The sequence below is a fragment of the Papaver somniferum genome, unplaced genomic scaffold (genome assembly GCF_003573695.1).
Source record: "Papaver somniferum cultivar HN1 unplaced genomic scaffold, ASM357369v1 unplaced-scaffold_21, whole genome shotgun sequence".
In the NCBI taxonomy this organism is placed as follows: domain Eukaryota; kingdom Viridiplantae; phylum Streptophyta; class Magnoliopsida; order Ranunculales; family Papaveraceae; genus Papaver; species Papaver somniferum.
In genome coordinates, this window is record NW_020631041.1 from 160278 (window position 1) to 173730 (window position 13453).

A 13453-nucleotide genomic window follows, 5' to 3' on the forward strand; every position below is an offset into this window, starting at 1 on the left:
AGATCTTCCCAGATCTTCTCCAAAAGGAACCGATCCGAGCAGATGAAGAAGCGCCGGGGAGGGTTTTTTCGTTGAGAAGAAAAGAGAAGAGAGAGGGAGGAGAGAGCCGGGGAGGGTGTATAATGATCAATCAAGTAATATTAATCTAACAACTGTTCTGCATACTACTTATGAGTAACAGTTAGGAAAAATCTGAACAGAAGAAACATTAAACAGCTAAAATAGTGTATGGATTGAGTCGGATTTGCCTCATGCCCCTGATTGCTGCTTGATGTAACTATAAAGCTGTTGGTGGAAGGCGTGATCCAAGGAGAAACAGTCGTCCATACTGGCTAAGGAACGCCCTTCTTTTCTACAAAAATGTGGGAGTGATTCATAGTCCATGACTTTCAACAACTCTTCTTTCCCATTACCTTTGAGCACCTGAATTTTCCTCTGCGTCTCTTCCCGCAGTAGTTTCTTCACAATCTTCCATAATTTTGAAAATGCATATGGGGTATTAACAACGTAGTATGTCACGGCTATTTCTGGATAATTGAGGTCATCGATAGTAGCTATTGTGGTCAGTAGCTTTATCTGGCTGATCGCAGAAAGCTTTAAACAAGTCATATCGAAAACTTTGACACAAGTCCCAATATAGCGTCCATATTTCTTTGTTGGCTGAGGAAACACAACTAGGTCACGATATTCATTGATCTGGATATGTGACTGGACATAATAATCGACCGGACCTTTGTCGTATGTACTTTTTCCAACGCCAATGGCAAAAACAGGAAGGCCTTCTTTTGTGTAACCTGACAATCCTAATAATTGGGAGTCTCGCACAGCTTTGTATAATTCAGTGAGAGCTATCGGTCTCATTAATATCTTATCAATCTTGTTTTCCATCCTCCAATTTATACAATCAATTAACATCTGATGTGCTTTGGGAACATTCCAAGCTCTAGCCTTAAGAAACCGCACCAAAGTTTCAGCTGGATATCCTTGGTGCATATTCCGAAAACTTTGCTTTAGAGGTTCTTCAAGTTTTTCTGCTAAATCAAACAACTGTTTGATCGCTTCTTCTTGAGAAACCATCGCTGTAGTTTTTTTCTCTAATCAATTTTTTTTTTCTACATAAACCTAACCTAACTTTAACCGTAGAGACGAAGAAATCTTTTCGACTTAATTCTCTTGATCTTTTTTGTATTTCTAGGAGAGGTAATACCTATATATATATTTTTTCTTGAAGCCTACCTATATTTTTTTTTCCCGTGCTTTTCTGTTTCAAAATCTATGATGGACTATAAAATTCTATTTTGGAGATTACTTTGTTCTCGAGTAAAGTATATTTTGGAGTTTCTTTGTTTGCAATGGTTTCCAATAAGCGGAGTTTTGTTTTTTTATAGAGGTTATGGTTTGCTTGATGGTCAAGTTATTTCTAGTCCGGCATCAGAAGCAGCTGTCTATAAATAAACACCTTGTCTCTTGCCTATGATATTTCAATCCAAAGATTCAAATTAACCTCGCTCTTAGTCCTTCAACTTTACTGTACATGAAATATGTCGAGCATTCCAGTGGATCTCTATTATGACATCCTTTTAAGGTTACCGACAAAATCATTACTTATTTGCAAATCTCTCTGCAAGTATTGGTATGCCCTCATCTCTAACCCTAGTTTTGCTAATATGCACCTTAATTTTATTTTCCAACGAGACAATTTCATAAGTCTAACGCCTAATTATAAGGAAAAAATTAGATGCGAATACGTAGTGCATTCAACAGGTTATGAATCATTATTCAGGGAAAGTCATCAAAAAAGTGTTGATGACATGTTGTTTAAAGGTTGTTCAATCTTTTCGTCAGCAGCTCATACTATTGAGTTGTGGTGTTCTTGTAATGGTTTGGTTTGCTTACACTTTCGGGCTGTTAATAAACAATGGATTTGTCTTTGGAACCCTGCCACAAGATAATACAAGAAACTACCCAAAGCGCCAACTAGCTTTCCAACTAGGCCAGGTTTCCTTGTTGAATTTAGTCAATCTGCTTTGGGTTATGATCATAAAATTAAAGATTACAAGTTTGTAACTATAGTTTGTTTGGGCAACTTCATTCATGAAACACCCTAGTATATACATTAGGATCAAATTCTTGGAAGAAAATTCAAGATACCCCTGACGGAAACCTTTATCAAAGGCAATCTGGGGTGCTTGTCAATGGAGCTTTCCATTGGTTAGGTGCAGGAAACAAAGAGAGTACTCTTTCCGATTTTATAATTTCTTTTGATATCAGCAATGAGAGTTCCAGTGATATACAACTACCCGGCATGGAAGATTTGAATGATGGGTGATGTGTTCGCGTGGGGGTGTTGGAAGGGTGCCTTTGTGTTATTATTGTCGATTATTATTTTGATCAACATCTTTGTGAGCGTCGACCTCAAGTTATAATATGGGTAATGCAAGAGTATGGAGTTCGAGAATCTTGGAGTAAGCGTTTTGTTATTAACCGTGGTTATATGGGCAGCCCTTACGATTTAAGCCTTTTGTGGTATTTTAAGGATGGAAAGATTCTTTTTCTGGTGTTTATCAACTATATATATATGACCTGAAACATGGAGGTACTAGATCACCAAATCTTCCTGATTCGCGCACAACTAATGTTGTAAGTTACTTTGAAACCTTAGCTTCACTAAACTTTGGAATGTACGTAAGGGAAAATGGAGAAATAGAGTTGTCAATTATTGAAGAAGAAGAAGGAGAAGAGGAATCCATTTAATTCAGGTGCATGTATATGTTATTCTTAGTCCTTGTTTCTCTTTTGAATGATTATTAGTCCGTGTTATAATAGATGAAGGTTAGATTTGCTATTTTTATTTTTCTAATCAAGAGCGTTAACCGATGACTCTTAGGAGCAGTAAAAGCAGGAAAATCCCAGAGTACCATCCAACCAAAAGAAATCAAATACCACTCTCTATCTCATTCCACTTATACACCAAACCCTGAAACTGGATGTCCTTGAGATCTGGAGAAGGAAAACTCGGTACAATTGATGGATGGACATCAAAGTTTAGTATTAGAAATAAGCAAGGTGAATAAAAAATCTCTAAGTTTCACTCAGAGTTCCTTAAAAAACTGTAAATTGATGGATGGACATCAAAGTTTAGTATTAGAAATAAGCAAGGTGAATAAAAAATCTCTAAGTTTCACTCAGAGTTGTGTTTTCAAGCACATGTGTACGTAACAGCTAAAAGCTTTCCCCAAGTTGTGATATGAGAATCGTGACATTGATGAAACTCTCCACCTGGGTCAACTTCGAGTATTTTGAAAGGTATATCAACAATAAAAAGGATTTTGGAGTACAAAAGAGAACAAGAAATTAAGGCTTTTGATAAAGTAAAAGACATGATAGAGAAATGCATGAATGCATATTATGACAATACAATACAATACAAAAAAAATAAAATAAACATCACCTTTCCCTTGCCATGAAGCCTCCTTAATTTTATTCTCTCATTCACCCTTTGACATTCTTACAGTATAATTTAGAAATGAAATTTACCATTATTGTGTTTCTATTTTCTTATTTTAGTGGATCCGTAAATATTTTTCATGAGTAATCCAAAATATATAGATCATCGACTGACTACCAGAATATATATAGTCAAACTAAAATAAGCAGACAATGAAATAACTTTAAGTAAAGGCTAGTTATTGGTTGCATTAAGTAAAATTCACGAGGATGGACGTGTTATCACGTCATGTATATATGAAGCAATGAACTCTTACCTCCTAACAGTTTCCTGTCTAGCTAGAGACTAGAAGTTTATTTATAATTTTTCTACAGAGTTGGAGTTTGTCCCTGTTGCATCAGCCATTCTTTAAAAGCTGAATGTGTTCTTGAGAGATCTGTCTGCACAAATGATGCATGGAATGTCAGAGTGGCAAGCCCGTATGGTCTCACACCACCACTTCGCATATACTTTTGCTAAATACCAGCAATTTAACAACGGGTGATATATTCACCGGTTACAAGATCCTCAACTGTGAGTTTATGGTTTTGATACTAAATTATATTCTTCCCATGCATGTTATATCAAAACACGTCCAACTTCTATAAGCATAGAACACGCCTAAGCAGTGTCACGTAAAATCTTGATGCGTGGCAGTAGATTTCTCCGTGACACCAGGAGAAACCTCCACGATATGATAGAGGAATTGCGGTGGGAGTCCAAACTCCAACCTCATAAGTTTGTTAATTAGCAATTCCATTATGTATTCTTTCTTTATTAGTCCCACATTGTATGGAAAATTAAGATCCTGCAGTTTATAATCTTTTAGGGCCTCCACTCATTGCCAATTGGGATGCACGAATTCTAACACTGACTCTATCGTATTGTTGTGTTCTAGTAATGCTTTTTTTATGTTTTTTGATCGTATTGTTGTTGGATCTCCAATTTACTGCTCTAGTTGACAATGAAAACACAATCGCGGATACAAGGTCAATATGGCCAAGATCCTAAACAACCAGAACTGCTCAAAGAAAGGAAGAACCTCTATTAACGGTGAGAGCTACTACCTATTAACTACAATAGCCCAGTTATAATGCAGACTCTGATAAGTAATGTCTCTAAAAGATATTGTTTTAGATGTCAAGTACAATGAGAGAGCCTTAATCTTCCTACTCAAATTTTCTTGAGAGTATTATGAATCTTGAAAAATGCACTTATTTCTCTATTTCCACACTCCCCAAACGAAAGCAAAAGGTAGTAACTCCCAAAGAGTCCTGCCATTCTCAGTGAGCCCGCGAGCCGTTTGCTTGATAAACAAGTTTGTAGCGTTTTCGCTGATAACCCAATCCCTATGAAATTCCTTCATGAAGAACATCCAGATGTCATACATTTTTGGGAAGTGAATGAAAAGATGGTCGATCGTTTTTCATTTAACTTACAGAAAATACACCTATTTGCTAACTTCCATCCCTTCTTCTTTAGATTATTTGAGTTAAAATAGCATCATGATGAATTAACCACATAAAGAAAGAAACTTTAGTTGGTACTAAGCGTTTCCAAATTTGTGTCGAAGGGAATATGATACCTGAGTTCTTCGCCAGTCCTTTGTAGCACGACTTCACCGAAAAGACTCCGCTTGTCTCCCGTCTCCACCTTCTAGAATCTTCCCCATTGCTTAACACGATTCAGAGTGGCAAGCCCGTATGGTCTCACACCACCACTTCGCATATACTTTTGCTAAATACCAGCAATTTAACATCGGGTGATATATTCACCGGTTACAAGATCCTCAACTGTGAGTTTTATGGTTTTTGATACTAAATTATATTCTATAACTGGAGTTTTTCGTTCTTTTAATAAGCAGTTTCCTTGTTTGCAATGGTTTCCTATAACTGGAGTTTCGTTCTTTTAATATGATCATGGATCCCAAATAGACTACGGACTTAGCAGAGAATAAGTTCAAATAAAATTAGGATTAATAAAACCGAAATAGACTAAGTTTCCATATACAAAGAGACTTGGACATCAATAAATTTTACCTATATATAACTAGAGTCAGGGCCAACACAACCTATAATAATTCTTTTTAACGAAAAGAGAAGGAGAGATTTATTGTAAGAGCTAGAGAGGCTCAAGCTAAGAAAGGTATGGTCAACCTATAATCTCTTCTTTGGCTATAATCTGAGTCTCTCTTAGGTCGTAAATCTGAGTTGCATGTTCACTAAACTAAATCATATGTCTCTCGAAGGTTATATGTCTAAACTAAAATCATATTCTTGCAACTTTATTTCAGGATACAATATATTTAGATAAAGTATTGAATTTGATATGGCACTGGTTGATGAAAAATTTGACTCAAGAACGAGGTTATATGCTTCCTTGTTCGGTGATGAAAGTGATGATGAACGTGCGGAAGAGATTATAGAAAAGTATTTTGGTAAAAGTGATGACGATATGGAAGAACTTAAGGTTGAAGAAATAAAGATTCCATCAAAATTTGAGAAAGGGACAACAGGTTTTATAATGACTTTTCTGAGTCGAAACTTGAAGCTGCCCGGGCCCGCCCAGCTACGTGAGAATATTCAAAACCCTAGACAAAGGTAACTTAATTCAATTATTTATGAATTGTAAAGACTAAACTACTCTTTTTTTGTTTGATTCTTATGTTCTCTTGTGCATTATTTTTTCCTATTTATACACACAGCCAAAAAGCAAAGAAAAATTCAAGTTGTTGAAGATTCTCTTTTCTTTCGCCGCGGCTAACAAAAACCAGAGAAAAGTAATCTCTAAAAGACATCCTAAATTCGGGCTTCGTCGAATTGCAATATTCTAGCGGAAGAATCAAGCTCGAGTTATTATTATAAGATTTAATTCGTGATTGAATTTTCTTTAGAAAAAAGGGAACAATATTGAGTTGTAAAGTAGCAAAACTATAAAGAACTATGTCAGTTTTCTTCGATTCTATGCATATATTGGACCATCTCTCTCTTATAAATTGCGAGTTTTGAAAATCTTATGTAAATCATAGAGAAGTAAAAAAAGAATGACAATTTTTTGCAAGTAGAAACCAAGCTACAGAAGCTTTCGGAATTATCCAATTAAAAAGCAAAGAAACCAAAAGAGAAGCAAGACTCGAATACAATTGAAAGGCGTGCGTTTATATCTTGTATACATATTCTTCGCTGTTTTGACGCACGTTGCAACGGTTTAGCACTAGTACCTAAGCGACCACAACAAATTTGGGAGCCATACATTGCATCCATGCCTACTACGCACCGCCAGACTAACTAAAACAGCAAATTGAAGTTCTGTCAGAAGTTCTTCTTCTCAAAGTCATGTGCTCTACCACGGAGCTAAGTCGGCTATTCCTGTTAGAAGTTACAATTGCATTCATTCCACATTTTAGGTAGCTCTTAGATAGTGGTAATGCAAGTTTGAAATATAGCAAAGTTCTGTGTTATTTTGTGAAGCGCTTTTCTTATTCACTTGAGGTGGGTCTACTTTGTAATGACTAACAAGGCTAACAAGAGAAATCAATGGACATAGGTGATTAACATACGCAAGCACCTATTAATTAAGTATTTGAACCCCTTCAGCTAGCATCCTAGATTGGGATTTTAATATTGCAAATTTAGAGATGAATTCAAATTGGCTGGATAATCAGAAAATACAAAGAAGAGTAGAAGAGGTCAGCGGAAACCCCAGTCGCAAAGAGGTCAATGTTGTTTCTGATTTAGAAATGGTGGATTTTGTTGTGGTTCTTCTAGATCAACTAGGTTTGAGCCGAGTTACAGTCTGGAAAAAAAAGAAGAAACAATGCAAGCTAACATTTTTTTACTCGGTCAGTTCTGAATCCACCTTTGTTGTTTTTAAAGTCTAGCTGCTCAATACCTAAAATTTGAATCAAGATTATGAAGCTAAGTCTGTAACTTTCTCAATTGGAATAGATACCCAAATCGTTTTTAACAAGTTATTAGGTATTTTTGACCATCCTAAGATGAGATCTGTGTAGGTCGGAGAATGCAAGATCTCATTCAAAGATGAAAAAGCCTTTGTTTGAGGATGATGATTACTTGGGAGACTTTGACACCGAATCTTACTATAATGAGCAAATTGATGATGTCAAAAATGGTTCAGGATGAAAATGAGGATTTAGAAATATGGGTTTCTTTTATTTTATGGAGAACTTAGTTTCTTTGGAGAACTGTTGTATGTTTTATGTTTTGTTTTTTTTCAAGGTTTATGAGTTGCTCCTATATTTTCTTTTCCTTTCTCTCTTTTTTTTTTTGTAACCTTGGTGTCATTCTCGTAGTTAGTAAGTTCACGAATGATAGAAGAGATTTGAAGGTGAAGGTGAGAGAGATCTCAACTCACTAACCAAGCATCTAAACGACTATACCCGTCCTCTTGGACGACTAATGTTGTATATTATTAATACCATCATATTAAGTTTTTTTTTCTTTAAATAACTCACACATATGCATAAAAATTAAGCTATGACCTAATAAATACTATTATTAATCATATATAGATACTGATTTTTTAGAGCCGAACTCACTTTATAATCGAATTATACACGTACGTATGCCGTTCCGAATTACTGACGAATCACGTCCTGTTGACCGAATTTGATTTTACCAAAAACGTATAATAATCGTACGTTTGTCATTCCATACGTTTGCCGAATTCGAATTACTAACTAGGATCACTCTCACCTATATCTTTGTCTTTTTAATTAAAGTTGGGTTTAAAAAAGAATGAATATACAGAAACGACAATATTTACCAGAAGAAGCGAAAAAAGATGAAAGAAAAGACTACCAAAACAAAAAAAGTTGTTTCCCTCTAAAACAGAATGAAGAAATTGATATGTAAAGAATGACTCGCAGCTTTTGTCCAAGAAAGTAACTAAGTTCTAGCTTCCTAAGCCACATCTCCATCAGTTTTAAAAGTATAATCCTTCTCAAATATAAGCTTATTGTAATGGCAAAATCTGACAGTCGTTGTTTGAATAAGGTTAACTCCACTCTTTGGTTCTCATGTGCCTCCTTGACGCTTTGTTATCAATTTTAACCCTACGCCGTCTTTCGGGTAACTAGAGATAGCTCTAGTTGTATGAAGGGTTACATGCATAATTCAATAGAAGATTTGCGCATGCTAAACTATTTTAGAGTTGGACATAAAAGACATACAACAAACTCTACTCATGTGAGTGTACTTCGGAAGATCCGGAAATTGGTGAGCTGAAGATTTGTTGGGATGGTGGAGCTTGGGCAATACAGGCCAAGCTGGTTAAGCGGTGATTGCCAGGGATGCTACCTGTCCCATTTTAAGGACGCTGTGTGTTATCACTGGCTAAATATTTAATCACATGGTAGATTTAGGCCAATTTTGGGGTCACGAAGTACGATAGCATATCATAAGTCACCATAAAAATTTGGGTTATAATGATATAGATTAGTTCATATTGTGTAATTTCTGGGTTTTAAACTTTTAATACCGGTTACTAGAATTACGTGTATAAAGATCAATCAATCTTTTCTTTTTCAATAAATAAACAGGGGTAACTCTGAAAGTTATAACAAGGACAAAAACAATAACATACATGACGTGACTTACAGTGATTTCCATAAGTGACCAGAATCTTGCGTAACCAGAATCTCGAGTAACCAGAATCCATAACCAGAATCCAATATTAGTGACCAATCCATAAAAGTAGCAGTAAAACTAAACCTAATAGTAACACCCCGCATACCTACGGTGAGCTTGGATCGTTGAAGCGTGATCCACAACTCGGTGATATTTTTTTTGACGATTTGATGAAACTTTCTTCCACAAGGAAAATATGCTGGAAGGCAAACTCTGATCCACGTCTTCCACAACTCGCTGGAAAAATCATCGGGATTTTTCGACTCGTCGGGAAAATATTGATCACACATGGGGTACCAATTCTTCTGACGAAGATCGTCACCGTTCTTAGGACATACAATCACCAGATCCGTAACCGTAACCCATTGAATCACACATACCGAAACGATTATAGGATTAGATGAATCATTTACCCTAGTTGGTAGAGTAAAAACCCATTTTGCAAAGAAATCAAGAATCTTCCAGAGATAACAACAACTGATTACCCAACAACCAGTCTCCCTAGTTGAAGAAGCATGATTTTGCGTTTCTTCAAAGTCAGCCCCCTTCCGGAGAAACTCGCCGTGAATCTTCTGGTCACTGCAAACCACATTTATTACATCCCTACTGACACAACATACTAAGATAGAAGAACCAGTGAAAACCCACACCAAATAGCCGGACAAGCCATTCACAGTATGAGAAACTAGATCGAGACTTTTACAAACTAAACTAGAACAAACGAAATACATGAAACTAAGTACAATACTACAACAAAAATGGAAACTATCAACTGCAAGAGCAAAAAAAGAAAGAGATCTTCCCAGATCTTCTCCAAAAGGACCGATCCGAGCAGATGAAGAAGCGCCGGGGAGGGTTTTTTCGTTGAGAAGAAAAGAGAAGAGAGAGGGAGGAGAGAGCCGGGGAGGGTGTATAATGATCAATCAAGTAATATTAATCTAACAACTGTTCTGCATACTACTTATGAGTAACAGTTAGGAAAAATCTGAACAGAAGAAACATTAAACAGCTAAAATAGTGTATGGATTGAGTCGGATTTGCCTCATGCCCCTGATTGCTGCTTGATGTAACTATAAAGCTGTTGGTGGAAGGCGTGATCCAAGGAGAAACAGTCGTCCATACTGGCTAAGGAACGCCCTTCTTTTCTACAAAAATGTGGGAGTGATTCATAGTCCATGACTTTCAACAACTCTTCTTTCCCATTACCTTTGAGCACCTGAATTTTCCTCTGCGTCTCTTCCCGCAGTAGTTTCTTCACAATCTTCCATAATTTTGAAAATGCATATGGGGTATTAACAACGTAGTATGTCACGGCTATTTCTGGATAATTGAGGTCATCGATAGTAGCTATTGTGGTCAGTAGCTTTATCTGGCTGATCGCAGAAAGCTTTAAACAAGTCATATCGAAAACTTTGACACAAGTCCCAATATAGCGTCCATATTTCTTTGTTGGCTGAGGAAACACAACTAGGTCACGATATTCATTGATCTGGATATGTGACTGGACATAATAATCGACCGGACCTTTGTCGTATGTACTTTTTCCAACGCCAATGGCAAAAACAGGAAGGCCTTCTTTTGTGTAACCTGACAATCCTAATAATTGGGAGTCTCGCACAGCTTTGTATAATTCAGTGAGAGCTATCGGTCTCATTAATATCTTATCAATCTTGTTTTCCATCCTCCAATTTATACAATCAATTAACATCTGATGTGCTTTGGGAACATTCCAAGCTCTAGCCTTAAGAAACCGCACCAAAGTTTCAGCTGGATATCCTTGGTGCATATTCCGAAAACTTTGCTTTAGAGGTTCTTCAAGTTTTTCTGCTAAATCAAACAACTGTTTGATCGCTTCTTCTTGAGAAACCATCGCTGTAGTTTTTTTCTCTAATCAATTTTTTTTTTCTACATAAACCTAACCTAACTTTAACCGTAGAGACGAAGAAATCTTTTCGACTTAATTCTCTTGATCTTTTTTGTATTTCTAGGAGAGGTAATACCTATAATATTTTTTCTTGAAGCCTACCTATATTTTTTTTTCCCGTGCTTTTCTGTTTCAAAATCTATGATGGACTATAAAATTCTATTTTGGAGATTACTTTGTTCTCGAGTAAAGTATATTTTGGAGTTTCTTTGTTTGCAATGGTTTCCAATAAGCGGAGTTTTTTTTTTTATAGAGGTTATGGTTTGCTTGATGGTCAAGTTATTTCTAGTCCGGCATCAGAAGCAGCTGTCTATAAATAAACACCTTGTCTCTTGCCTATGATATTTCAATCCAAAGATTCAAATTAACCTCGCTCTTAGTCCTTCAACTTTACTGTACATGAAATATGTCGAGCATTCCAGTGGATCTCTATTATGACATCCTTTTAAGGTTACCGACAAAATCATTACTTATTTGCAAATCTCTCTGCAAGTATTGGTATGCCCTCATCTCTAACCCTAGTTTTGCTAATATGCACCTTAATTTTATTTTCCAACGAGACAATTTCATAAGTCTAACGCCTAATTATAAGGAAAAAATTAGATGCGAATACGTAGTGCATTCAACAGGTTATGAATTATTCAGGGAAAGTCATCAAAAAGTGTTGATGACATGTTGTTTAAAGGTTGTTCAATCTTTTCGTCAGCAGCTCATACTATTGAGTTGTGGTGTTCTTGTAATGGTTTGGTTTGCTTACACTTTCGGGCTGTTAATAAACAATGGATTTGTCTTTGGAACCCTGCCACAAGATAATACAAGAAACTACCCAAAGCGCCAACTAGCTTTCCAACTAGGCCAGGTTTCCTTGTTGAATTTAGTCAATCTGCTTTGGGTTATGATCATAAAATTAAAGATTACAAGTTTGTAACTATAGTTTGTTTGGGCAACTTCATTCATGAAACACCCTAGTATATACATTAGGATCAAATTCTTGGAAGAAAATTCAAGATACCCCTGACGGAAACCTTTATCAAAGGCAATCTGGGGTGCTTGTCAATGGAGCTTTCCATTGGTTAGGTGCAGGAAACAAAGAGAGTACTCTTTCCGATTTTATAATTTCTTTTGATATCAGCAATGAGAGTTCCAGTGATATACAACTACCCGGCATGGAAGATTTGAATGATGGGTGATGTGTTCGCGTGGGGGTGTTGGAAGGGTGCCTTTGTGTTATTATTGTCGATTATTATTTTGATCAACATCTTTGTGAGCGTCGACCTCAAGTTATAATATGGGTAATGCAAGAGTATGGAGTTCGAGAATCTTGGAGTAAGCGTTTTGTTATTAACCGTGGTTATATGGGCAGCCCTTACGATTTAAGCCTTTTGTGGTATTTTAAGTATGGAAAGATTCTTTTTTCTGGGTTTATCAACTATATATATATGACCTGAAACATGGAGGTACTAGATCACCAAATCTTCCTGATTCGCGCACAACTAATGTTGTAAGTTACTTTGAAACCTTAGCTTCACTAAACTTTGGAATGTACGTAAGGGAAAATGGAGAAATAGAGTTGTCAATTATTGAAGAAGAAGAAGGAGAAGAGGAATCCATTTAATTCAGGTGCATGTATATGTTATTCTTAGTCCTTGTTTCTCTTTTGAATGATTATTAGTCCGTGTTATAATAGATGAAGGTTAGATTTGCTATTTTTATTTTTCTAATCAAGAGCGTTAACCGATGACTCTTAGGAGCAGTAAAAGCAGGAAAATCCCAGAGTACCATCCAACCAAAGAAATCAAATACCACTCTCTATCTCATTCCACTTATACACCAAACCCTGAAACTGGATGTCCTTGAGATCTGGAGAAGGAATAACTCGGTACAATTGATGGATGGACATCAAAGTTAGTATTAGAAATAAGCAAGGTGAAAAAAAATCTCTAAGTTTCACTCAGAGTTCCTTAAAAAACTGTAAATTGATGGATGGACATCAAAGTTTAGTATTAGAATAAGCAAGGTGAAAAAAAATCTCTAAGTTTCACTCAGAGTTGTGTTTTCAAGCACATGTGTACGTAACAGCTAAAAGCTTTCCCCAAGTTGTGATATGAGAATCGTGACATTGATGAAACTCTCCACCTGGGTCAACTTCGAGTATTTGAAAGGTATATCAACAATAAAAAGGATTTTGGAGTACAAAAGAGAACAAGAAATTAAGGCTTTTGATAAAGTAAAAGACATGATAGAGAAATGCATGAAGCATATTATGACAATACAATACAATACAAAAAAAAAAAAACATCACCTTTCCCTTGCCATGAAGCCTCCTTAATTTTATTCTCTCATCACCCTTTGACATTCTTACAGTATAATTTAGAAATGAAATTTACCATTATT

The 13453-nt window shown here is 36.1% G+C and overlaps 2 protein-coding genes across 2 annotated transcripts; both read right to left on the reverse strand.

The window, feature by feature from the left end:
* Window positions 1–249: 249 nt before the first annotated feature.
* LOC113340100 (phosphatidylinositol/phosphatidylcholine transfer protein SFH2-like) lies at window positions 250–9239 on the reverse strand. The gene is made up of 3 exons (XM_026585317.1): window positions 9106–9239; window positions 9003–9055; window positions 250–1094 (listed from the first exon to the last, which is right to left on the reverse strand). The coding sequence occupies exons 1-3, from the start codon at window positions 9237–9239 to the stop codon at window positions 250–252; spliced, it is 1032 nt and encodes a 343-aa protein (XP_026441102.1).
* A 938-nt stretch (window positions 9240–10177) lies between these two features.
* LOC113340101 (phosphatidylinositol/phosphatidylcholine transfer protein SFH2-like) lies at window positions 10178–12129 on the reverse strand. Its single transcript, XM_026585318.1, has 2 exons — window positions 12072–12129; window positions 10178–11022 (listed from the first exon to the last, which is right to left on the reverse strand). The coding sequence occupies exons 1-2, from the start codon at window positions 12127–12129 to the stop codon at window positions 10178–10180; spliced, it is 903 nt and encodes a 300-aa protein (XP_026441103.1).
* Window positions 12130–13453: the final 1324 nt, after the last annotated feature.

Excerpts from the sequence above, each read along its gene's own strand:
- LOC113340100 (XM_026585317.1), bottom strand. The coding sequence starts at position 9,239 with ATGCGGGGTGTTACTATTAGGTTTAGTTTTACTGCTACTTTTATGGAT. Across the intron at positions 9,056-9,105 it reads GGTCACTTATGGAAATCACT|AGTTACCCCTGTTTATTTAT; the intron begins GTAAGTCACGTC and ends TATAACTTTCAG. Across the intron at positions 1,095-9,002 it reads ATTGATTGATCTTTATACAC|AGAAAAAAACTACAGCGATG; the intron begins GTAATTCTAGTA and ends AAAATTGATTAG.
- LOC113340101 (XM_026585318.1), bottom strand. The coding sequence starts at position 12,129 with ATGGAAAGCTCCATTGACAAGCACCCCAGATTGCCTTTGATAAAGGTT. Across the intron at positions 11,023-12,071 it reads GATAAAGGTTTCCGTCAGGG|AGAAAAAAACTACAGCGATG; the intron begins GTATCTTGAATT and ends AAAATTGATTAG.